This window comes from Hippoglossus stenolepis, chromosome 11 (genome assembly GCF_022539355.2).
Source record: "Hippoglossus stenolepis isolate QCI-W04-F060 chromosome 11, HSTE1.2, whole genome shotgun sequence".
Classification (NCBI taxonomy): domain Eukaryota; kingdom Metazoa; phylum Chordata; class Actinopteri; order Pleuronectiformes; family Pleuronectidae; genus Hippoglossus; species Hippoglossus stenolepis.
In genome coordinates, this window is record NC_061493.1 from 8607288 (window position 1) to 8633842 (window position 26555).

At 41.0% G+C, this 26555-nt stretch overlaps 2 protein-coding genes across 6 annotated transcripts; one reads left to right on the top strand and one right to left on the bottom strand.

The window, feature by feature from the left end:
* The first annotated feature begins 203 nt into the window (after positions 1 to 203).
* On the top strand, positions 204 to 24763 carry cdc73 (cell division cycle 73, Paf1/RNA polymerase II complex component, homolog (S. cerevisiae)). Its single transcript, XM_035170093.2, has 17 exons — positions 204 to 365; positions 1063 to 1168; positions 1329 to 1398; positions 1605 to 1667; positions 1896 to 1948; positions 2473 to 2561; positions 2678 to 2891; positions 6465 to 6563; positions 6858 to 6936; positions 9878 to 9942; positions 18552 to 18609; positions 19741 to 19776; positions 19952 to 20039; positions 21585 to 21746; positions 22874 to 22974; positions 23628 to 23769; positions 23902 to 24763. The coding sequence occupies exons 1-17, from the start codon at positions 235 to 237 to the stop codon at positions 23936 to 23938; spliced, it is 1593 nt and encodes a 530-aa protein (XP_035025984.1). The 5' UTR covers positions 204 to 234; the 3' UTR covers positions 23939 to 24763.
* LOC118117668 (beta-1,3-galactosyltransferase 2) lies at positions 9115 to 21283 on the bottom strand. Of its 5 annotated transcripts, XM_035170097.2 has the most exons (3): positions 14940 to 15514; positions 13091 to 13153; positions 9115 to 12926 (listed from the first exon to the last, which is right to left on the bottom strand). In XM_035170097.2, the coding sequence occupies exon 3, from the start codon at positions 12745 to 12747 to the stop codon at positions 11494 to 11496; it is 1254 nt and encodes a 417-aa protein (XP_035025988.1). In that variant the 5' UTR covers positions 12748 to 12926; positions 13091 to 13153; positions 14940 to 15514; the 3' UTR covers positions 9115 to 11493. The 5 variants fall into 5 exon arrangements, with proteins under 5 accessions (XP_035025988.1, XP_035025989.1, XP_035025985.1 ...); XM_035170098.2 differs by lacking the exons at positions 13091 to 13153; positions 14940 to 15514 and adding an exon at positions 20987 to 21283; XM_035170094.2 differs by lacking the exon at positions 13091 to 13153.
* Positions 24764 to 26555: the final 1792 nt, after the last annotated feature.

Here is a 26555-nt window from a genome sequence, read left to right on the forward strand (position 1 = left end):
CTATGTTTACCATGTGGGCAAATACTAGTAAAATAACTAGTAATAATCGCTATTGGCGTTGGAATTTAATCAAACACATTGGAGTCGGTGTGTAGAACCATCTGACCAAGTATGTCACCATGGGGGAATTGTTAAAAAAAAACAAAAGGTAGAATTCAGATCAGGCATCCTGTGAGGCCACATGCTATTTATAACTGGGGGCCTCGCAAACACACTACAACAAGAGAAGTGAAGATGGCGGATGTGTTGAGTGTTCTTCGTCAGTACAACATCCAGAAAAAGGAAATCGTCGCTAAAGGAGATGAAGTTATATTCGGAGAGTTCTCCTGGCCGAAAAATGTCAAGACCAACTACATAATCTGGGGGTATGTCAGCGCTAGAAATACATGTGAAGGTTTGTAGGCCGGCGGCTGCAGCTCCTCGGTGCCTTGTGCTGCTGGGAACCGCGAACACTCGCTAGCAACCAGATGCTAACTCAGCTCCTGTGCTCGTTGGTGTACTTGGAACTTAAAGCACTCTCTAGTTGCGCTGAAGTTATATTTAAACAGTGCAGCAGAGACTCCCGAGTCTCTGTGTCTGCACTCATTCGCGTCAGTTCACCTTTTGTCAACTTAAAATACATGTGAGAGCTAAACTTGCGTTAGTGATGTGTCGCTAACTAATAGGTCCCTATTAGTTAGCGACACATCACTGATGCAAGTTGGCTAATGTTGAGCTGTCTGTCCGTGAAGTCAGGGTTCCACTGGCTCAAGGGTAAAGGAAGAATTGTGTGTGTTGTTTTTTTTTAAAGCATCTGCATTCATGACTATTAGTAGCCTTGTGTTAGCTAACGAAGCGCACAGGGGGGTCAAAAGATTAGCTAGCTCAATACCTCAAGATAGTTCCCTGCTTATTTGACAGTAGAACCAGAGTGTGGATTTTGGGGATTTTGCATTAGCTTCAACTTGCAGCAGTCAGTGTTGATTTTAGTGGTTTGCAATGATGATCAATTAATGATGCGGTCTGAGTGTTTTTACTTCTTCCTTCTTATGTTGTTCTTTTCCTGTGTTTCTGTGTCCTCAGTACTGGCAAAGAGGGCCAGCCCAAAGAGTACTATACTTTGGACTCTATCTTGTTCTTGCTCAACAATGTCCATCTTCCGCATCCATCCTATGTTCGAAGAGCTGCAGTAAGTTTTCTGGACAAACTATCAAACTGAGCCAAACTGTCAAAAAGTAAATTCTATTGCAAAACCCCCGTTGCAGCCTCTGTTTTTATAAGTCCCCATATACAACATCTTTCAGACTTCCTTACAGCTGACCTGACTGTGTTGACGTGTTTGCTTTTAGACAGAGAACATTCCTGTTGTCAGAAGACCTGATCGAAAGGGCTTGCTGTCATATCTCAATGGCGACAGTTGTAAGTAGCATCTCTGGTGATTTGTAAATCGTGTTTCTGTTCATGTGTAGGCTGTAAATGATTTGTTTCCGCGGCACATTGTCCGGATTTCCTGTAGTTTTCGACCCAGTAAAGGTTGCCAAGGTTAAAGCCCTGTAAATAAGGCCCTTCTTACAGTTGGTCTTATAAGAATTTCTAACATGTGATCTAATTGTCTCCATTTACAGCTACATCAACGAGTATTGACAGAAGTGCACCTATAGAGATAGGTTTGCAACGGCCAACACAGGGTAAGTTTACACCTTGCTTCTTTGTTTGCAGCTTCCTGATTATTATGATTAACCATGGTTATTTGAAACAATGACAACTAAATGGTGGCTTTTGTTATGACCTTTGCTGCTATATTCAAATTTGTCATATTTTTACAGACTTTCTTTATCTTTATTTGTGCTATTTCCGTGTGAATGGCTGCAGCAAAACACAGTGACATAATGCAATTATTTTGTTCCTCCGCCCAGTCAAAAGAGCAGCTGATGAGGTCTCTTCTGAAGCCAAAAAGCCAAGGATTGAGGTGAGTTGATAGGGATATAATTTCTTCATACAAAACAACACTAATATAAAAAGACATTAATAATCACATGTTGTTCTGTGTGGCTCAATACCATTTTGGATTGCTTAACTGCCTCATGGTCGCACCGTATTGTTGATGACATTATGGCAATGATAACAAGTGGCATATTTTGGTCTAATGCTTTACAAATTATACTTTTTTATGAATATTTTAATTATATGCAATTTCATAAACATGGTATTAAATCTTAATATAGATTTTGTGATAAATGAAGTACACTTTGTTGCAATTACAAAATCACCATCTTGCATACATGGCAAAAGAAACTGAAGGTAAATAGATAATCATAAGGGTCCTTGTTGTCGACAGATTTATTTCATTGTAAAATCCAACCTAAGTAATAAAGTGTTTTTTGCAAATGTGCAAATTTAGCACTAACTTGTTCAACCACTGGTGTGTAAGATTAATTTGTGGGTTATTCTGTAGTGTGCTCATCAAGTTTGTTCATGGCTTTGATTTTTAAGGATGAGGAGCGAGTGCGTCTGGACAAGGAGCGTCTTGCTGCCCGTCTGGAGGGCCACAAGGAAGGCATCGTGCAGACTGACCAGATCAGGTAACATTCAACATACTGCATTGTCAGTGTGGAGTGATCAAAATTAATGGCATGTTTATCACCTGCAGTTTCATGAGCCATTTAAATGAACAATATATTTTCTTCTCCTTCGCCAGATCTCTGTCTGAGGCCATGTCCGTGGAGAAAATCGCTGCCATCAAAGCCAAGATTATGGCCAAGAAACGTTCCACCATCAAAACAGATCTGGATGATGACTCAAACCAGAAGCAGAGAAGCTTTGTGGATGCAGAGGTGGATGTCACCAGAGATATTGTCAGCAGAGAGAGGGTCTGGAGGACCAGGACAACCATTCTCCAGAGCAGTGGAAAGGTCAGTCGGTTTAAAGCAAATGATATCCAATCACAGAGAGCTTTCTCTGCAAACAGGTTTTTCTTTTCTCAAAGTAAATAAGTATATTTCCCTATATACACAGTGTGTGTCAGATCAGAGTTTTCTTGTATCCTTGCCTGCAAAGTGGTTTAGTATTAGACCTTGACACTTCAACTAGCTGGGTCGATTTTAAATGAAATTTGGGCTCTTTCATACGTATCTTGTTTGGTCCAGACCTTTAGACCTTTCAGTTAAGTCAAAACCGAAATAACAGGTGTGAAAGTTTCTTGGACCATGTATGGGACCAGTGGACCAAAATTAAGTTCGAGCAAAAGAGTATTTTTCTCGATCTCGGATCAAACTGAATCATGGGTTTGGTTTATTCACAATGTGAAAATACTTTTTGGGGATAGTTTAGACTTTCTGACCAATTGCAGGAAGTTCACCTCATTAAACAATTGAAAAAGAAACAGAGGACTAACTCATCTCTCCAGAGATAGCTACCCAGGCTCGCAGTATTGCTTTGCAGTCTTACATACAACATAATGTTTGAAATACAAGGGCGTTAATTTGCTGCATTCAACCTGGTGTAGAGTATCTTGCCTGAAATTTGTCATGCTGGTAGTAAAACTATAATGATATTACAGCAAAGAAATTATCAATATGAAGGGGTCCCTAAATTGTTTCCATTCAAACAAGACAACTACAACCTGCTGAATTGACCAAGTCCCAGTCAGACATACGCCCGTCCACAAACCAAGCATGTATGCAGACCATAGACGCAGACCATGTAGGGGATCACAACAGGACGTACATATGTCATACTAAATTCTTTAGTCCGGTCCCTAAATAGCAATGTGAAACCAAAACTAACCATATCAAATGTAACAAGACATGAACCTTAGTTTAGGATTTCATGTTTGAATATGACCTTGCTGGAAGAGTCAGACGACATTTGGAACTGTACTCGAGAACAACCTTCAGAGTTTGAAAACAGCTGTCCTAGTTTACCAAACCTGCTGAGCTCCCAGGGACAAAATCCTTGTGTGTGTGTGGGGAAACATTGGACATTTCCAGATGGCCAAACCTCTTCCTCAATATGTAGCAACATGACAATTACAACCACTAGATGGCAGCAATGACATGAGTTCTATCCAGTTTGAATTGACTCTCAAAAGATTGATTTTTAATGAACCACTGAAGGACTCTCAGAATGAAGTCAATCAACACTATAGCAAGTTGGTCAAACTAATTATTCTAATAGAATATAAATTACTTACCATATTTAATGTCCATTCCAACCTGGCTACAATGAAAAATAAAAATGTAAATCTAGTTTAAAATTCACTCTTTTTTTTCCCACTCTGTTTCCTATTTGAGTTGCAGTTCAAATTCAAAGGGAAATAAATTCTACGAGGACTGCAACTTTAGAAAACAGGAGGACTAATACCAGCCATCAAAACCAGTGTCAGTGTTCATATAGGTACCTGACTGTGATTTTAAAGGGGACATAGCATGCCCATTTTACCACAAGTTGATATGGTTCCTTGGGGTCTTAATGAAATGTCTGTAACATACTTTGGTCAAAATACCACAAGGATCATTTCAAACAGCACCCTTTTTACCCTGTATAAAACAGCCCTCCACAGAGCGACCTGTTTTGACTGCCTGTTCCTTTAAATGCTAATGAGCCAGCTCCCCCCTCCCCCCCCATGATTTTAAACGATATAAATTACATATTTTATATGATATAAATTATCAAATATGCATCCCATACTTTGTATTCCCCTTGTTGTCCTGGAGTTTTAATTTTCCCAATCACATAATTAAATGTCCCCCTCTGCCCATCCACTACAAGCACACAAGCAGACAGACAGAGAGAGAAAGAGAGGGGGCTATGAAGACCATCATTTACCCCCGAACCCCGACATTCAACGGGTACAACAACAAGCGGAGAAAGCAGAATCGCGGGCTGACCTTATATATACAGTCTATGGGGCTGACCAGCGGAGAAATGCACGTCCCGTGTGAACAGCCAGGCGGCTGCGCGCTGGAGAACGGCGCTGCGCTGCCTCGCAGCGGCACTTCCGCGTCCGGTGTACCCCGGCGGAACTACTGTAACCCGGCGGAACTACTGTAACCCGGCGGAACTACTGTAACCCGGCATACAGTAGAGCTGAACACTGCGGAAGTCTTCCACACAGCTGGTGGTGTGGAAGACCGCTGGTGGCAGCGCAGCGCCGTTCTCCGCGCAGCCGCCTGGCTGTTCACACGGGACGAGCATTTCTCCGCTGGTCAGCCCCATAGACTGTATATATAAGGTCAGCCCGCGATTCTGCTTTCTCCGCTTGTTGTTGTACCCGTTGAATGTCGGGTTCGGGTATACAGTAGCGCTGAACACTGCGGAAGTCCTCCACACTGCTGCTGTGTGGCGCTGACACAAATTCCAGCTCACGCACGGGAGAGCGAGCGGTCGCTCCCGAGCAGCTGCTGCAGCCTCCCGGTCCCAACGATCCAGACAAATGCCACATGTGAGTGAATCGCGGGCTGACCAGCGGAGAAATGCTCGTCCCGTGTGAACAGCCCGGCTGCGTGCTTGGGAACGGCGCTGCGCTGCCTCGCAGCCTCCGGTGTAAACCCGGAAGTAACGAGTGTGGGGGGACGGGACGGGACGGGGGTGGGCCAAGACCATGTAGGGAGACTTCCAGTGTATTGTTACGACACAATACCCAGGAAGCGCAATCGAGTCGCTCAAGCATGACGTTTCTGACTTAGAGGAACTATAACAAAACGCGCGAGTGTTTTTTCCCCAGAGTTTTTGGGTTGGTAGACATGCCAGATACCCACATTAACCTGTAGAAGCACTAACAAAGTGGAATTTGCATGCTATGTCCCCTTTAAGTAACACTTGTACAAGAACAGACTTTCTCCGGAGATGTTGCATGATTGACATCAAATCCTAATCCATAGATGGCCTGCATGTGTTAGAATAAAACTATATTTGTGTTATATGTCTAATTTCCCATTTATAATGATCAACTTAGTTTTTACTGTTAACTAGAAACCACCTCTCATCAGTTTTGGAAATTGATCCGCACTGGTCTTGATTTGTGGCTGACTTTCTGTACTTGCCCTGGAGGACCTCATGTAAACAGAGCTCCCCACTGTGCAATGAACAACATGATATTTATTCTTCCAACATTTCTTCTGACGTTGTTCTTCCTGGGAATTTTTCATGGCTCTTGATGGAAAATATCTGATTTGTTTTGGGGACTGATATCTATGTGTGGGAAATGTGGTGCAGCTGATATGTGCTCTACTGAGTGCCATTCCAGTAATAGACAGGTTCTATTCTGTGAAGACTAACATGTGACTCGCTTTGCTGCGCATGCCTTTGATTAAAAATAGAATTACATAAAATATCAAGTTGTGAATAGGTTGAACAGCTCCTGTGATGGAAAGTTGTGTGTGGTTCTTCTGTTTTCATCAGCCTTTGGCCACAGATCCTATAACACAAACACACAGGATGAATGAAACAATAATGTTTTGTATATCTGTCTCGCATCTTTTCAGAACTTCTCCAAGAACATATTTGCCATTCTTCAGTCAGTGAAAGCCAGAGAAGAAGGCCGAGCACCAGAGCAGAGACCAGCACAGACCACAACTCAAGTGGTACAAATTGAATTTACTCCGCTTTATATATATTTGTGTCTCACATTCCTGTTTCTTCAGATTTTCAAGGCAATTTGAAACATCAGTCAAAATAAATGTGTGTATACTAATAGCTTTACACCCAGGAATGACATTTGAATGATGTTTGATTTAAATTAAGCATGAAGACGTAGAAACCCTTTTTTTTCAACCCATGAAAGCATCAGTAACCCTATAAAACTACTGAGGTTTTAACTAAAGAGAGTATGACAGTTACAACAATAATTAATTGTTTGTGTTTCATGCAATTTTCAGGACCCGTCCTTAAGGAACAAGCAGCCGGTCCCTGCTGCCTACAACAGATACGATCAGGAGCGATTCAAAGGAAAAGAGGGTGAGTTGTATTTGTGTTTCTCTAGTCTTGCTCTCAATGAAGGAGAAGGTGTGTGGTAGTTGAGGAATAAAGAGTTGTTGCTGAATTCAGATCTCCAATTACACCTGGTATCAACTAACAATTTAATGCAGGCTATAATTTCACACTGAACACATTGTAGCAGCCAGACTTCCTCCAGAAGTGAGAGGGCAGGTGAACTAAAAATGGAGCTAATGAATTAGTTTTGCTTCTTTTGCCCAAGGTACATAAGCTTTGCCTTAAAATGGATTTTATTTTACAACACATTTTACAACAATGGTTACACACTTTTTATGCCGCAATCAGTTGTGAGAACTTGTTTGATGTCATTGTAGCTATTAATGATTATTATTAGTCTAGCTGAATCAAGATCTTATTTCTGTGATCATTTTTAGTACAGTTAATGCAAAAGTTTTCGCACACGACTAGGTACTGATTTATCAGGAACTACTGTATATGCCTCTCCAGTTATTACAAACCTTGTGTTTGTAATAGATAGAACTACAGTATGTAGACATACCTCTGTATAGAACATCTTACTCATGTTGAATGACTCAATCAAGCTGCTCATTCAAACATAGAAAACTATGATTTTCACAGTTTCATAGTATCACTTTACTCTTAGTTTATAATTTTCATTCAAGAAAAGAAATCCGTAGGAAGGTTCTGGGTTTAAAAGCTGGTTCGACCGTGTCTGTGTGGGTTTTCTCCAGCTTCCTCCCACAGTCCAAAGACATGCAGTTTAAGTAAATTGGAGAATAAATTGCCCGTTGGCATGAAAGGTTGTTTGTCTCTGTATGATGGCCCTGTGATAGACATGCAACCTCTCCAGGGTTCACCCCTCCTCTCAACTAATGTCAGCTAGGACTGACTCCAACCCCCTACAACCCTCAGGGAATAAGTGGTGTAGCTAATGGATGGATAGATGTAAAATATTCAGGGTGTCCATCAAAATACCCACATTTGCGGTATTTGCAAGTAGTCAAGTGCTTTCTTCCCTGATGTATTTCTGGTAATTGCCCATCAAGATACCATTATAGTGTATTTGGTTAACAATGACATCCCACTCCTTACACCAATATATGGTTTTTATAGGGCTTGTATAATATGTTTATAGATTATTTAATAAAAACGGTTGATAGAATGATATGATCTTCAATGTTTATGTTGACAATGTGTTGTATCAGTCTAATACATGTTATTAAGAAGAATATCGTCCGTAAAGGTGTGTCTTATAGGCTGCATACTAAACGTGTTGGAGAGGAAATCGTATCCTGTATGGTTAGGGTGGTGTGTCGGTTAGCTGAGTTCTTGGAACAAAGCACAAACATAGTTAAACCGAAGCATGACATGAATAGACAATGGGCTCACATGCTAGACAGTAAATTTCCATTACACTGCTGATCTGTGCATCATCTGGTGTAGAATACATGAAGCGGTCATTTGCATTCTCAATTTTAAAAGAAAATCAGGCTTTTATGGTATAATGTAAATAAATCAAATTTAAGCATCAGAATTCATTCTTTATATAATGTCAACTACTTGTACTGCTATTAAATGTAGGTTTAATATCAACTATTAAAGTACTGCAACTAACTCTCCTGATTAAGTACCTCTGCCAAGGAGGTTATGTTTTCACCCATGTTGCTCGTTTACTTGCCCCAAACCTGGTGAAGAGCTGTGGCGCTTGCTCGAGAAGAACTCATGAAATTTTGGTGCTGATCAAGGAGCAGATCCAGACATTTTTTCTTTGACAACATTTTTCATTATTCTAGTTAGAACCTCAAATGATGATGCTTACAAAACATCAAAACAAGATAACTCCAAATACCACACCTCCAGTGGCATGAGCCTTTTTGATTTAATAATTATTTGCTTGTTACTGATCTCCTGACTGTAAAATGTTGCAATACAGTGAGCCACTGACAGAGGTCACAGACACTATCTTTGTTGGCGCTAAGCCAGCTACTGTCAACACCAGCTATCTAAGGCTAGTGTGGCTCCATGTCCAACCCAGCTGCTTTCATACTAACATACTCCCACAATTTGAATAAGCAGTGTGAAATTCATTATCATTGAAGTTTTACATTATTTATAACTATGTTGTGTTTTTGATGTGTTACTGAGTGTATTGAGCGAATAGAGTCTGCAGACACAATGCATACAGCAGCACAGTATGATGTATTGTTTAGGAAACACAGAAAGAGTCAGTTTACATCATTGACAAGCAATTTGCAAGTTATACAGACAAAACATGACATTTTCGACCATTCAAAAAGTCCCCCACATCAGGTGTTAACTTGCCTTGCATTCAAAGTGTTGCCCCCATTCACAGAGATTTACTTTGTGCATGTTTGCAGACGAGGCATGCATCTTCAATTAGGCTTCCCTCAGCTCTATTATAAAACCAAAAGACGGCCACACTTCACAATCTGTCTTTGAAGGCTGAAAATCTCCGGAGCCATGTACATAAACTGCATGCTGCGCGTGCTCCCCTGTGTCTGGGGAACGGTTTCTAACTTTGGCTGAAGCTGGACATTTACCTGAGTGTGGAAATCAAACACAGCTTTCGTAATAATCTAAGTTTAACACAGCTGTACTAACTGTCAGGACTTTTACTGTGGTTTACTGGTGTTTTTACACTCTCACCTCTTTTCCCCATTTGTAACAAATGCAGTCACATCACAGTTTAAACTCTTTGCGTACTTTGCCTCATTGTTTTAACACTTGTAAACTGGATTCTACCTTTCAGCACAAATGGTGAAAACTATTGATATGATGTTCAGCATTTGCAAAGTTTCCTTAAGCGTTGGACAATAAGTGTAACAATTAAGGTGCAAACATTGCATAATATTTTCATGCAACAAAAACAAAAAACTAAATTCTGCCAGCAGTCTTTACTCATTGTGTGTATTTTTCTCAGAAACGGAGGGTTTCAAGATCGATACCATGGGCACCTACCACGGCATGACCCTGAAGTCAGTGACGGTAAGAATGGGGCTTCTTGTTTGCTGAGGATTTACCTAAGAGCTACACCGCATGTTTATATTTCATGTTGCCAGTATCTAGAAAGAGACACTTTTTAATCAGTGGTATTGGCTGGAAGCTGCTAAACCAAGTTTCAGTGTGACATTTACTGTTCAGTCTCATGTGTTTGAAGACAGTAAACACAGAATGCTATGATCCTGACTCAGTTGGCACTTGCGTATGTTGGTGTTACTTCCTTTATCTGCATATGCTTGCATGTGAGTGCTGCCCTGCGCTGTTCTCCTTGTACACAACATTTGTTTTGTTCACAAAGCCACTACACCACAAATCCACTGTGCATGGTATGTACCAAGTGGACTACAACATTCTATAATCAAAACAGCAATGTGTCCATGATGTGCGATCCAAGGGAATATAATTGAGACTTACTCGCTTATTTTCAATATTAAAGCTTTCAATATTCTATTACAAAGAAATCCTGCTGGTTTTTCCTATTCCATTTTACCTTATCAAAGAGAATCAGCAGAAACCACAGAAATATTTTTCTGTAGATTGTCTTTAGAAGGGTTTTCTCATCTACCATCATGTCCCAACAGGACCTTACTTGATCAACAAGAGGATCTGTTGTGTTACATTAACTCCCAAATGTAATTTGTATCGGCAATTTCCAAAAATGTGATATATAATGGTCTGATAATTTGATGCATAAAGTGTCTGTTCCCACATAGGTTGTCAACCTGCAACAATCTCAGTCTGCTGTTACTTAACTGTTGATACTCTTTTAAAAAGACTCCCCTGACTATTTGATATGCAAGTTTTAAATTTTTAAAAGTTTATTGGCACTGTACCTTGTTTTGAACTTGTATCTGAACATAGAAATCATGAAGTATCGCATACATTATTACAAAAAGTAGCTTTTGCACACACAGCTTATTCTTTTGTAAACTAGAGCTGTGGACATAAACTCTCCAGTGGTTTGACTCAAGACATAGAAACTTTGTTCTTCCTTTGTACAAAATTGGCAATAATAATGGAGCACACACATCAGGTTTTACTCATTTATGCAGAGTTCCCATATGAAAAGTGTGGACAAATCTTTCGTATGAGATAAAAATGATTTGCATCCAATCCCCTTTTTATATCCAAATTAACATGGATATGCAGGTTTTTTAAACTTTACCAAACCCGCTACAAAGATAATTGACTCCTTTCTCATTGCCAGGAGACGAGTTTGCCTCTCTGTTTTGAACTGCGTTGGAAGTTGTGTCTGAGAGGGTACAGGAGTTACCAAGGATACGGCCATGACGAATGTGATAACATCAGAAAAGGGGCAAAAATGTGTATGTCCACCCGCGTGTCATGTTACCATGACTGCCAATCAGAGCTGGAGTAGACAGTTACCACTGACTATGGCAGAGTAATATGAGGATTGTACCTTCCCCCCTAAAGAAAAAACCCAGATGTTTGTGTGTTGTTGTTTTTTTTTCCAGTGTGAACAGGCTTAACAAGAGCTTGTGAGTGAAAAAGTGTCAGTTATTGAGCTTGTTTCGTTCATCCCTTTTGGACTGTGTGCATCCTGCCCCCTCTCTCTTTAAATGTGTTGATGCAGGCATTGTGTTTGTTGGTCTGTAGGTGATGCCAGTATTTAAGTAGTTCATTGGGATGAAACCCATGCGATGTTATCAGATGGCTGTACTTGCAGCTGGAGTAAGACACCCGCCAGTGGTTGAATAGGAACTCATTGGGCGGTGGCGTGGGCTCGATCCGGAGCTTGGCTAGGCATATTCCCACATACACATCCTCCAGATGCAGGTGAGGGATACTGAGAGATGCTTGGTAGATCTTCATCGCCAAGTCTCCAGAGAAGACGTAACCAGTCCCAGAGCAGAAGGTGGGGTACTTCTCGCTTGGGTACAGCTCTGGCGGCATGTACCATTTGCTGTTTTTATTTCGGTTAGGTGCAAAGCCTCTCATGTTATTTCCTGTGAAGTAACTCTTCCTGGGAAATAGTTCTGGCCTGAGAAGCTTATAAATGAGGTACTCTGTGTTGACGAACATGTCACTGTCCGTCTTCATGACATAGCTGGCCCGTGGGCAATGCATTGCCACCCAATTCATTCCCATCAATGTCTTAATTGTCAGGTTTTTGTAGGAATCCTCAAAGTCCTGCTGAATAATATCATGATGCCTTTTGCTCTCTGCTTCTATTATCCTTTGTTGTAAAAGTCCTAGCTCTCCCTCATTTTTCCCCAGCATGAACAGACGGATGATTCCCAGAGTCAGACCGACACTCTCATTCCCCCACGTCTGGCGTATAGCGTTCCTAGCCTCCACCTTCCGAGCCTCAGTGGCTATCAGTAACACCAGAAATGGGGCGGGTCTGTTTTCTACACATTTGTCTTGCTCATTGATAACATAAGAGAAAGGCCCGTGAGTTATCATTCCTCTAAGATCTCCCTCTCCACTTTGGCTTGTGTTAGCTGCCAGGGTGTTCTCAGAACTTGGGTCTCGAGGAGAGAAGACGCCTTCCTTCTCATGGAAGCTGATGTTGGTGTCAGCCTTCAAAGTCGGCTGAGGAACGATGACAAACCTCCAAATTGAATGTTGGGAGCTCATATTCAGTTTGGATTTGGTGTTTTGAAGTCCACCACTTCCGTACACCACTGGATGGCCTCTCCACCATGGCATACCTGTTAGCCTAGGCAGCCACACCTGGTGGGCCAGAAAGACCAGTACACCCAACAGTGAAAGGAGATACAAAAGTTTAGCTGTGTGTGCACAGCAGTGGCGTCGTCTCCACTGCATGGTTCTGTTGGCAGGAGTTTACTCAGTCGGTAGGCATTGAAGTCCACTTGTCAGCAGCATTTGATCAAGTCTTGATCCCGGAGACGAAAGGAAGTTTCCTTGGTGAATTGACGAATGGACTTGGTCCCTGTGTTGGTATCCCATTTCCATATACTATATTGTTGATGTCCAGTGATGCCCTAGAAGATAGTAGATAAGAGGATATAAATGAGAATGAAATAGATACAGCATATCACATAGCCCCATGAAAGCAGCTATAATCAACGATTTTATATTGACAATGGCTGGAGTGTCTACATGGATGTTAAAGGTGTTGCTCTGTGACAAACACAGAGAGACATACCAGCAGTTCCCTGTAACTCTTTGGTCCTTGTTGGTTTCATGCCTCCCGACAAAATTCTAGTACCTGTTTACACCGAAAACATCACAGTGCAAACCGGTTATAGTGATTAACAATTTCTATGGATAAAAGCTTACGGCAGAATCATAATCATAATTTGGGTCGTAATTGGATCTTTTCATATACGTTAGGATCGTAAAAAAGTTTATACCAGCTCTGTCAGTAATTTACTGCTCCTCTCTTTCTATATCATTCCGTGCTGCAAACTGCCAACCTGAATCGAGCCAAACCGAGCGCGCCCCGCCATCTCCTCCGGCTCTCCATACTTTGTCTACATTTACAAATTCTGTTGGTTTTACCCAGTCACAATCAACCACTTATAGTGATTCATTTGGCCTGGGACAAACATGATCACTCTGACCAGAACAAATGAGTGGATTCAGAAGGTGAAACTCTGGAGTGCTTTTACTTTGAAACGGGTTCGGAAAGTGTTGTAAATACATTTGTGTCATAGACAGATAAACATTGTGGTTCACAGCAGAATAAACAGAGACAATTATCTTTCACCTGAGCTTTAATGTTTATCTGATGAATTTATGTCACAAACAAATGTTTGCCACACTTTCTTTATGACTTTTCAAAATAAAAGCACTCCAGTGTTTCTGTTGATGTAATTCATTCCCTTGTTTAAAAAGGTTTTTTTATTGTGAAATAGTTGCAGGAGCGGAAGATGCACGGCTTCATACTGTGTAGTACTGGTATTTATTTGAGTACAAGGGACTTCTTTCATACAGGGCAATAATCATATTTGGCCATATTAAAATCAAAGCCGAAATGTAAAAACATTGTGCTGCAGTAGCAGTTCCTATCTGAATTGATATTAATTTGAATATTGTGCATTGAATAGAAAAAGTTGCACAACTGCTCTTTTGTGTAGATTTATTTCTTGTACATTCAGCCTTTAACAGAAATTGCAAAAAATAATAATTGTGACCCTCCTAAGTGGTTTTTTTGGAAGGTATCAGGGTGGTAGATCTCAGGTTACGTTTGGAATTAAAGTGATCTTGGGCTCGAAAAGGCTGGTGACCACTGTTATACACTAATAGGTTGAATATTGACGTCAAATCCATGTTCCTTCCTGCTGTTCTGTTGTGGCCCTACAGATGATTTAAAAACTGACTGCAATAGATAATGACAAGTCAGCAGACTATTCTGTCTTTGGCACGTTGTAAACTACCATGCATGAAAAATTGGTGGTGCACATGTTTTTACAGCAAGCTAATGTAGAACAATATAAATAAACAACACATCTGACTGTTTCACATCCTGAAACCTTTTCTTACATCGTTGCTTTCAGTGCAAGAATGAACTGATTATGATTTACATTCACAACTCGACATTCCTTTGGTTTTGAACAGAACCCAGATGGTAAAGAACAGCCTATGTTTACATGCTGGACTATGACGTGAAGTGTGTTCTCTCAGTTCTTTACTGAATTACACACTACCCCTCTTAAAGGACCCCAACAAGACAAAGACCGGTTTGTGAGAGCTAACAGAAGCACTGAAAAGACGTATGTTTGCTCTCTTGAATGTACAAATGGAAACCAATGTTTCCTGTATCAAACAGGAAACCCCCTTCACATTATTTCTTCGTGGTTGCATTTTGTTGGCATGCATTTATTTTTAAGCCTTCACATCAAAAACGTACCTGTTTTCTTCTAAGTACTCATTTCTTTCTCATATCCATCGGTATTGATCTCACGTACAGTTTAGGTCCTCATTATTTACTTTGACATGTTACAAATCAGCCTTTCTTGTAATTAGAAGGTAAAAATATTGGGGTTCTTTACCAGTAGTAGTCCTCTTCAAGGAACTCGTAGTTATCTACCACATGCATGAAAGAAAACGTGCGTCTGTGTGCATCAGCAGCACATGTCAGAGCTCCAGTGTTGCAGTCTCTCTGTCTTTGGCGCATTGTCCCCAGTGGCTTGATGCTAATGGTGCTGCTGCCGATGCTTCCTCTGGCCAAAGGCAGAAGAAAGTCAGCAGCTGACAGTTAGCGAGGGTCCTTTCACTGTCCTCTCACTCCATGTTGTGAATATTACTGCAGCAGTCGGTAGATTGGGTTATTCTCTGGATGATGCATAACCAGGCTAATGCTTGTTTCCTCTTGCTTCTCTCTTTCCTCTGATTCACATGCTCTTGTGATATCTTCCCTCCCCCTATTTGCTTCTCTTCCTTTTTGTCATTTCCATTTTCCTCTTCTAACCCTCCTCATTCAGCGGCCCATCTGTGCCGTCTCGTTGTCTGTGAGAGGACTAAGGCTAGGAGGGTGAAAGCAGCGGGGGAGGAGAAAGATGGAGCGGGAGGCAGCGCTGTGAATTGTGTATCCATTCTGGAAGGCAGCTCCCGGCTTGGTGGCAGTACGCTCTCTTACCACGTCATGCCGTCTCTGCTGCTGTTGCTGCCTACTCCGTTGTGGGGGGAGGGGTTGGTCTCCTGACCTATATGAATTCCTGACCACTCTTCAAAAAGGATAATAAAGCATTATCTCAATCTGTCGTGATTTGAACTAATAGGAGAGGGTTGTGAAACATTCATGTCAGCACCTCCACAACCGCTTCCTCTTAACCTGTGCATGCATGGACAGTGCAGCTCAAAACCCCATTTTAGTTCCAGTCTCTTGTGTTGGGCGATGATTAGGACACTTAATTAAAACAATCTTTCCACTGTGCTCATTCAACCGTGTTGGACTGTTGTCTGAATTTTCATATTCAAGCATTGTCATTTTAATTCACCTACTGTATGGCTGGGAGCAGCATTTTTCTTCCCCCTGAGTAAGGCAGGGGAAGAGGGGTGCTTGTTTTTGTGTTTCAGTCACAATCCCATTTGTAGCCTTCTGCCCACCTTTTTAAAGAGGCTTCCACAGATTTTCATAATCAAGTCATGCTCACGTCCATGTTGCAGGACAGTTCAAATCTCAACATGATGAGGTATACAGGTTGATTCCTGTAACCAAATTGCGTAGCTTCTGTATGATAGTCCTGGAACTTGATGGTCAAAACAACAGTATTTGTAAACTACGACAATGTATGGAGAGCCGGAGGAGATGACCTATCGTTAAAACGTGTATAAAAAGGCCCCAAATGAACACTGTAAGCTGATTACCTTATCACTATAACCAAATAATTTAAACCGAATTTGTATAGGAACGATTTTCTCCCAAGCATTTTGATCCATATAAATGGTTGATCATTATATCCGTGATCTCTATAAGCAATTTCCACTGACTCAAATTTTAACTCTCTAAAAAAGGAAAAAGGTTGTGTCCTGTTCAAATGTAAACTTGTAGCGGCACATCCTGTTAAGGAGAACTGTGTTCTGTGGTGTGGGTCATCCAAGCGAACATTTCTGGTAGATAGCTTTGTGATGTGAACATCATATCATATTCCATCATTGTGGATCTGCTACTCAACCTGGACTCCATCAAACTATTTCATGTCTGAAACACAGACTGGTGCCTGAACAACACCCCTCTGCTGTTTGGTCTACCTGTTTTTATGTGAAACATTTGGTTTGAACCCTCTCAAGAATACTTGTCCAAGGTTCACTCTTGTTGTACCTTGGTTTCTATCACTCTTCCTCTTGCCATCTTTGTCTCTTCTGACAGCGGGGCTCTTTTTCCTTCACTGGATAGAATTTCTAAACTTACGCAGGATGTTCCAACATCTGCCATTTCAGCAACTTGGGTAAAGGTTCTTCTTCTACTGGTGTTTTGGTGGTTAGCAAACAGCTTTTTGGTGTAGATACTGTCAGCTTCTGAATTGGAGAGAGGGGAAGCTGGTGGGCTGCAGCAGATTGACGTAGTCGTGGAATATGCTGTCAGGGCTGTCGCATATCTTTCAGTTGAGTAGTGCATCTGAATTATCTCCAGAAGCTGAATGCAAGTCATTCATTGAGTAGGAGATTTGTAGATTGTGATCAGTTCGAGTTCCTTCCACAAAGAACTGATGTCATTGGCTGAGAACTGATGTAGAGTTCAGTCATTTAACTTCTGTTAAGTATTGCTGTGAAACCATGGCTTGGATAACTACTTTAGACACAATTGCTGTTATTTTGATGTATTAAAGGGGACATAGCATGCCCATTTTACCACAAGTTGATATGGTTCCTTGGGGTCTTAATGAAATGTCTGTAACATACTTTGGTCAAAATACCACAAGGATCATTTAAAACAGCACCCTTTTTACCCTGTATAAAACAGCCCTCCACAGAGTGACCTGTTTTGAGTGCCTGTTCCTTTAAATGCTAGTGAGCCAGCTCCCCTCTCCCCCCATGATTTTAAACAATATAAATTACATATTTTATATGATATAAATTATCAAATATGCAATCCCATACTTTGTATTCCCCTTCTGTTGTCCTGGAGTTTTAATTTTCCCAATCACATAATTAAATGTCCCCCTCTGCCCGTCCACTACAAGCACACAAGCAGATAGACAGAGAGAGAAAGAGAGGAGTGGGGGGGGCTATGAAGACCATCATTTACCCCCGAACCCCGACATTCAACGGGTACAACAACAAGCGGAGAAAGCAGAATCGCGGGCTGACCTTATATATACAGTCTATGGGGCTGACCAGCGGAGAAATGCTCGTCCCGTGTGACCAGCCAGGCGGCTGCGCGCTTGAGAACGGCGCTTCCGCGTCCGGTGTAAACATGGCGTAACAAGTGTGGGGGGATGAGGTGGGGGGTGGGCCAAGGCCATGTAGGGAGACTTCCAGTGTATTGTGTCACAATACACTAGAAGCTCATTCCAGTCACTCAAGCATGACGTTTCTGACTTAGAGGAACCATAACAAAACGTGCGAGTGTCTTTTTTCCAGAGTTTTTGGGTTGGTAGACATGCCAGATACCCACATTAACGTGTAGAAGCACTAACAAAGTGGAATTTTCGTGATATGTCCCCTTTAAGAAGTTTTCTCCTTAAGTTTGTGTGTTTCTGTTCTGCATTTTGTCAGTGGTGTGGTTTTGTGCAGCACAACACTGACCGTCTTGAGACTGAACATCATTCAGCCGCAGCCAGGTTAGGGTTAGGGTTGGCCACTTTTTAAATCCTCCTCCTCATCAAACACAGGCACATAATCATGCTTGTGTGTGCACACATACACAAACACACAGGGAATCAATAGGGACTTGGAATGAGAGAAGGATACCCACCCTCAACAAGGAGAATTATATTAACTAGGAAAAAGGGTTGCAGCCTCTCTATGAAAGTTGTCCCAATTCAACACTTTCTCCAAAGCCACCTTTTCCTCTTAGACTATCTAAATTTTGCAATTCTCAAAGGTTTTTGGACGCACACCAACACAGCCTGATATTGTTGCAATATTGTATTCATATAAGATTTGCTGTATAGTATGTTTGCTGCATGTATATGACCTTGGGATGTTGTGTTTTCCAGGAAGGAGCATCTGCTCGGAAGGCCCAGACCCCTGCACTGCAGCCTGTCCCTCGTCCTGGTTAGTGTTTATTTCCAAATATCTACATACATTCATGCACAGGCTTCCTGACATTGTTTGAGGGAAAGTTTACTAACATTAAGTTGCCTCATACATTACAAGGACCGAGAAAAATGGGTTTTCTTATAGAACAGCACAGGTAACAGAGGATTAATAGTCTATGCAGAGCTCTGCTAACACTGAACATTTGAATTGTTTGTCACGAAGAGTCGAGGTTAACGCTAAGGTTCAATGTAATAAACCAGTAATGGGTGAACATGTACAAGTATATGGGTTTCTCCTCCACTGGATTCGTCTTGATGTTTTGCATTTTGAAAGGACCTGAAATCAACAACAGACTGAGTAACTTTCTCCGACACAAATTAAAGTCTTGTTTTATGTTGCCGTTTGTCATGCCCCATCTGCTCCTTCCTCTTTATCTATTTCTTGCATTCCATTGCATATTGGATATGCAGGGAAGGTCCAAGCACATGATGAATAACTACAGTGTGAGCTGTAACAAAGCAGCTTTTCTCTTCATGTTTCACAGTCAGGCTGATGCTTTCCCCCTTTGTCTGAATTCCTCAAGGGTTTGGCCCATGATCAGACTGCTACCTCTCTCAAAAAATTATCTTGAGCTTGCCAGTAGCCAGGTTATAGATTTGTAAGATTGATTTTTGCTACACATGGCATATTTACACACACATTATTTTTAGATGAGACTTCCCCTGTGGAAGAGGCGTTGTCTTGCAGAGAAGAATCACACTTATTTTGAGAATCACAACATAGCAGCATCGATCTATGTGTTGCAACTGATGACAAGACTGATTCATTTTGGATGCATTCCCCTAAAGCTGTAATACAGATTAATAGATGACTGATAAAAAGTCCAAAGATACTATTTAAATATACTACTTGCAGATTAGAGATCTTTTACATGTGTACTTTTATTTAGCATTTTAAGCAAGGCATGTGCTATAATGTCTGAGGAATCATTCAGTTATAAGATGTTGATGTTTGTATATAATGGTCACTGTAATTTAGTAGTTAATTTAGGTATCAAAACCTTATCTTGTCTGCTCTGTATTAGATTTGTTTCTACATGGATATGCTCATAAACCTTTCACATTTTCCTTGTCCTTTCCTATCAAGTTTCACAAGCCAGACCTCCACCAAATCAGAAGAAAGGTACATCATTTTTTTTGTGTCATAGATATAAAATACTGTTGTTTAGTGTATACATTATATGTCTTTGTGTTTTTTGGGGACTTTTGCATTTACCTCTTGTAATTTCCTTTATTGATCTGTCTGTCCGACTCATTATCTATTTTTTATCTATTTATCTATATTTTTTTTTCTACAGGTTCCCGGACACCCATCGTCATCATCCCTGCTGCCACCACCTCACTCATCACAATGCTCAATGCTAAGGATCTTCTGCAGGATCTGAAGTACGCATACACTCCTGTTGCACTTTAGAAAATTGTGTTTATTTCATTCACTGCTGCACTTTGGTGGCAATTTGAGAAAACCTTAGTTCTCGTTGTTTAGTAACTTGATACTGAGAGAGCAGAGGGCTCATTCGAAAGTTTCAATGAGTATTTTTTAAACGCATTAAATGGATCCAAAAACTAATTGACCCACAGTAATTGCAATATTATAATATTATTTCTGGGAAGATTGTTAGATTTTTTAAATATAAAATGAAGCACAGAATGGGCCTGTGACACCTGAATCCCTTTTCTTATCAAATTACAGAGTATCAAATAAGTTGGTTAATCAAGATTTGTTTTTAAATCATCAAACTACGCAGAAAGCATTTCACTACATTATACAGCAAACACAGCTGAGCAAAATGTACAACATTTTTCAACTGAAGCATGCAGGTTCCAACATATACAAAGTTAAATCTGTATTTTTTTCCCCAATGATTTCACAGTTAGGACATAGACATAAGTTCACCATATACTCTGTTCACACGCTGCATGAATACGCTCACTGGCACTCACTCATGTAACGAGATGACAAAATATGAACTTAACAATCAACTAACATGTTTTCAATGTGGCAACTGTGAGAATTGCCAGTAAATCCTGCACATTATACTTTAAAGAAGTATAATACGTGATGCACATAGCAACTGTGATCAGGTTGAAGTCCAGAAGAGAGAAGTGTTACATGTAAATGAACCACTTTGCAACAACAATGCAACACTTGTTTATATCTACATGTTAGACAAAGCAACCCACTCGAGCTTTAAACAGAATATACCTCAACAGCATTACATCACGCAAACCTCCTTTTGCTACGACTCTTAAATACTACACTTCAGTCGAAAAAAACCTGACTGAGATTGTAATAACGTTTATCTCCTCACTTTAATAACGGGTATTATTACCTGAAATGAGGCTGGTTCCGGAAAGGTCACATTATTATGCAGCTGGTTCTGAAAAACAATACAAGAAAGAAGAAGTACAGAACAATATAAGGGAATCGCTTTGTTTTCAATTTGAGGAAACAAATTGAGTAACATGATCGAACTTGTCCCCTTCTCAGTTCCCAAACTTTCTCACAGAACAGGATCAGTCGGCCTTCCACTGAAAAATATAATACTGTGTTGATGCCAGTAACTAAATGTTATGAAGGGATTCACTGGAGGGAGAATTGATCTCACCCCTTTGATTCTGTTTTAACTTGTCTCTTTAGAAAAAGACTGGATGTTGTATATTGTGCTTTCCTGTGGTTTTTAACAAGTGGAACCATTCGTTCAAATCCCTGTTATTTACATGAAATTGTTCAATGAGCATCACTATGTCAGGTGGAGAAAGCTGGACTGATGTGCTGTGGCATTTACTGTTGCAGAGTCACTGTACACAGAGGGGGGGGGGGGGTTAGTCAACTGAATGTAATGTGTGTATTCAACATGTAACATTGTGCAAAGTAGAGGGTTGGAAAAGAAAATGAGAAGATTTAAAATGTTGTTTGTAACTCACCAGGTTTATCACATCAGAAGAAAAGAAGAAGGGCGGCATCCAGCGCGACAACGAGGTTCTGCTTCAAAGGCGCAAAGACCAGATCCAGCCGGGCGGCACGACCCTGAGCGTGACTGTGCCGTACCGTATCATCGACCAGCCGCTCAAACTGGCTCCACAGGACTGGTTAGCACTTCATGATTTATTTACAGAAAACCAGCGAGGCCTCCAGAGATGGCATATTGTCAAAGTGTCAAACTTAATCTCGGTTGTAATATGAAATGCCTTCTTTTTTTTTTTTAAATGGGTGTGAGCAGTCTCAACAAACGGTTGTTCGCTGTAGTCATAACATGAAGCAGCCACTTGTCAGACCCATGTTCAGATGACTCAGCTGTTGACTATGAGACTGAGTCATTACAGTTTGACACATAGGATTGAGTGGCACAAATGCAGCCTGTGTCAGAACCACATGTAATCTAACTGGTACAAAAACCCTTCCCTCTCTGTCGTCCCATTCATTGATTTTAGATGAAAAAGAGCCAGTGGTTTCTTTTTTTTATTGTTTGAAGAAATGGATCCTGTTATTTTTTCCTGTGGGTGTGTTGTTCCAGGGTTTTCACCATCCTGTGCATATCTCTTGATATTACAATAGCTGCTCTTTCATTATAATGTCAACCCTCAGTGCATAAACCATACGCTGCAAAATGATTAAAATCTGCAGGGAACAGCACACTGCCAAGACAAACACATTGATGATGAAAAAGCAGCACGATGTCAACCACTGCACCAGTAGTTTGAACTGGTGGCAGGTAACGTGGTTTTATGTCTCCGCGCCGGGTCCTGCCGGAGGCATCGTGTTTTTGGTTTGATGTCCATCCCTGTCCATTCTTGTGAAAACGATATCTCAAGAACTGTGAGGGGATTTTGTACAAATGTTCAATTGGACTCAAAGAGGAACTGGATAGATTTTGGTGGTCAAAGGTGGTCAAATGCAAACATTTTTAGCCATTTTATCTTAAGAACGCCTTCAGAGAATTCTTTCAAATTTGGCACAAATGTTCACTCACGGATAAAGTGATTTAGATTTGGGTGGTCAACGGTCAAGGTCACAAACAGGTTTTTGGCCTCTTGAACATATCTCAAGTCTGTCTTTCATTTTAAAAATGACCTCATGAGTTTGGAAAAAAACACAAATTGCTCTGGTTAGTGGGGCATACAACCACTGGGCAGTAATTCCAGTTGTATCCAGCTGTGATGTGAAGCACATCTGCCTCTGTGTCATGACACCAACCGGAGGATGTTTCTTCTTGCAGGGATCGAGTGGTGGCTGTGTTTGTGCAGGGACCTGCCTGGCAGTTTAAGGGCTGGCCGTGGCTGCTGCCCGATGGATCTCCTGTCGACATTTTTGCCAAAAGTAAGCAATTTTTTTTTTTTTTACTAATGAAATTGTTAACACCCTGACAGCAAGGTTTTAGCTATATTTATAGAGTGGCTGCAATATATAAACAGTCTATAGTGGTCCCTGGTCAGCCTGTTGTTTGTGTGCTGGTCAAATGTTTCAAAGTCCCTCACCAGTAGCTTATTATACCTCCTAAAAGTCCTCTCTGTTCCTCAAAATTACACATTCAAAAGATTTGTCATGCGACGATTCCTCTCGCAGCCTTTAAATGGCTCAGATGTATCTCTACACCTTCCTTCCTCCTCCTGAGATCTATGAATATGCTGATATGGTCGCTCCAAGTCTCACAGCACCACCTGCAGTTGAGGAGCCTTTTCCAGCTACTGAGCTCTACCCACCCAGGGTGACATCACAAACCCTGGCTGTTTGAATCCCTTTTTAACGGACTGACATTTGTTTACTGCGATGTTAAGGTGAAAGAACTCAACCAATTACGTTGAGTATTTATTTTTGCTCAAAATATATCTTTTGTTGTATAAAAGGCACAAGGGGGACATGTTAACATGTTTTACATTTAAATTTTCACTGGAGTAAAAGGCAGATGAACGTTTTAGTTCTGCACACAACCTGGATTATTCTGTGTAAATGTGCGGATGATTTCCCTCCAGTTCGAGCCTTTCATCTGAAGTATGACGAGGCAAAGATAGACCCCAATGTGCAGAAGTGGGATGTGACCGTCCTGGAGTTGAGTCACCACAGGCGCCATCTGGACCGGCCCGTCTTCCTGCGTTTTTGGGAAACCCTCGACAGGTGTTTATCTCATGCACCTTCTTATATACACAGCTGTTTGTCGACTGTTTGCCTTATTTCTTACGGATGATGTAATTAATGAAGTCATTCAGTCTCAAACTAACATTTCTTCCCTTCTTTCTCCTTCATCAGATACTTGGTGAAACACAAAGCTCACCTCAGGTTCTAAACCCAGATCACAGCATCCATCCCCGATGGTCCCACAAATAAATTCTCTTCCAGGCCCAGCTCTCGCGGAGGTATCCCCTCTCATCCAGGCTGCCATCCCATCTTCTAATACGATCCCCACGACAACAGGAGGAGGAGGGGGACAGATCACCCGCTGCTCTTCCTCCTGCACTTCCTCTGGGACTCCTAATGCAATGTGCTGGATTTCTTGCTCTGGACACTGGAGAGGAGATTTATGGGATTTTTGTGTTTCTGTTGTAATTGTTTTCTAATGTTTTCATGTAGTTAAACGAAAATACCAAAATATGTTTTATATAAAAAAAAAAGGCAACGTACTGTGGAAACAATTTAAATGAGATGTTAAGCAACATACGGGGGTGGAGGGGGAGCTGGGTTTGTCAGTGGTAAAAACTGATTATTGTGAATTCAGCTCAGAAATGTTTAGATTGAGAGACGTGTGAAAATATCTCTCGGTGCAGCCACTCAGTTTGAGGAAAGAGACTCCCTTATACTTATATTTTTTTTCCATTTTGGGTGTTTGTGGTCTGAATGTACATAAATGATGAAACCTGTTCGAGCAGAGAGGAAGATGCAGTTAAGGGATTTAATTTAGAGAGCTACTCTGCTCGGGCTCAATAAAAGAATCTCAGTCAAGCAGCCAGTTCCTAGTTCAGTTTTTGGCGGTTCAGCACATCTGGGTCATGCAATGACCCTGTTTAAGTCTTCTTTTTCTTCTTTGTTGGTGTCACGCTAGAGGAGAGAAATGATGCAAGTATTGCTTTAAGTCATCACATAAAAATAGACAATAAAGCCTCAGAGAAACAAACTGTGCTGCCTGTTGAAGATTGTCAATGTTTACTTTGTTCTTTTTTTTCTCTGTAGTTTCATTTGAGGGTTTTTATGCCTCCTGCCGGTGACACCCAGTGGCCAGAGGCGTTCTTTCTGTCCAACCCATTCTTGTGAACATGATCTCTCAAGAACCCCTTGAGGGAACTTCTTCAAATTTTAGATTTTGGTGGTTATAGGTCAAAGTCACTGTGACCTCACAAGACCCTTTTTTTTACCTCGTGAACGTAAACCTTCACATAACTGGAAAAAAAAAAAAAACCTGGAGAGAATCTCTTAGAAATGATATCTCAAGTCTTGTCTTTTGGGAACTTCTTTGACCAGTTGTCACTAGGACTCAAAGATTAACTGAGTAATGGTCAAAGGTTAGGGTGACCTAATATTATTGTCAATGCAACATCTCAGGACAATAATTCTTGTGTTCATCCTGTCGTAATATATGTGTAAATATAATGGTGACGGGACACGCGCACCAATGGGAGGTGAACCAGCAGTAGTGACATTTCTTTAGGGCCTTAACGCATCATGAGTGCAGCAGATCCTCTTGTCACTATACATAGAAATATTCATTTATAGAAATCAATTAAATATTGATACAGATACTCAATGTTTTCACACAGATATTGCATTATCATTGATTAATACAGAAAAACTACTGCATGTTGTATTTAAAACATTAATTGATTTTAATCGGCTCAAATTTATATATATATATATTCCTGAATTCCCTTCTTTTTGATGAATTTCTTTATGCAAAGCATCACACATCCAGACAGGAACAAAAAATATGTATATTATTAGAATTCAATTCTCAGAGACGCATGACAAAATAGAGAAAAAAACAGTGGTGAGAGTGGTGAAACAAATACAAATGCTTCAATGCAGGCCACTGAGTGAGACTCAGCCCACTTTCACTTCCTTTTTCTCGCCAACATTTTGTAGTAATATAACGAACTAAGTGTCAGTCAAACCTTCAGCCCGCTGCAGTTATAAATGTAAAACGCAAAGATGATACTACTGTGATAAGGGAGAAATAGTGGGAGTGTGTGTGTCTATCCATCGATCGATCATCTATCTATTATCTCTGTTCATCTCTTATCTCTATCTGCCTTTTCTGCAGTATTTGGATTTATAATGTGTCTATGGGAGGCTTTTCTGACATTTCTACGATGCATTTCACTGCATGTCACCTCCCTGTATTCTATCAGTTAGATCAAAAGCAAACAATTCAATTTAGGAACCCTGGTATTTACAGAGCATTCTATTTCATGCAGAGGGTATACAAGTGTGTGAGTGAAGCTCAAGCCTCACTCAGTTTTCCTTGGATTACTTGGTTGGCTGCACTTTGAATTGATTGGACTACTTCGCTCACAAAAAGATTCTCTTTGGAAAATTCTTCAATTTCTTTGCACCGACACGATGGCAGGAGCAAAGGAAAACACCACGTTGACCTTCATGCCAATTCCTCTGTTGTTAGCAGAGAAGACGAATGGTGAACAGGAGGCCGTAGTGTCTGTGGCCCACTCCAGGAAGCCAAGAAGCACGGCTTCACCTAGACCTGAGGGCGACAAGAAAGGATGCGCTCAAACCGAGCCCGTCCTACAAAGGGCAGCCAAAAGTACATGTTGCCTTCAGATTTCCGACCGAGCAGAGGACTGAGGATGCAGAGTCTCAGCCTCCAGATAAGTCAATCCAGAGTCTGTCACCGAAAGTGTTCCTGCTTCCATGACTCAGCTGCAGGACCAGATGATGGACACAGAGGAGAACAAGCA

Excerpts from the sequence above, each read along its gene's own strand:
- cdc73 (XM_035170093.2), top strand. The coding sequence starts at position 235 with ATGGCGGATGTGTTGAGTGTTCTTCGTCAGTACAACATCCAGAAAAAG. Across the intron at positions 6,564-6,857 it reads CACAGACCACAACTCAAGTG|GACCCGTCCTTAAGGAACAA; the intron begins GTACAAATTGAA and ends TGCAATTTTCAG. Across the intron at positions 20,040-21,584 it reads GATCTTCTGCAGGATCTGAA|GTTTATCACATCAGAAGAAA; the intron begins GTACGCATACAC and ends GTAACTCACCAG.
- LOC118117668 (XM_035170098.2), bottom strand. The coding sequence starts at position 12,747 with ATGCAGTGGAGACGACGCCACTGCTGTGCACACACAGCTAAACTTTTG.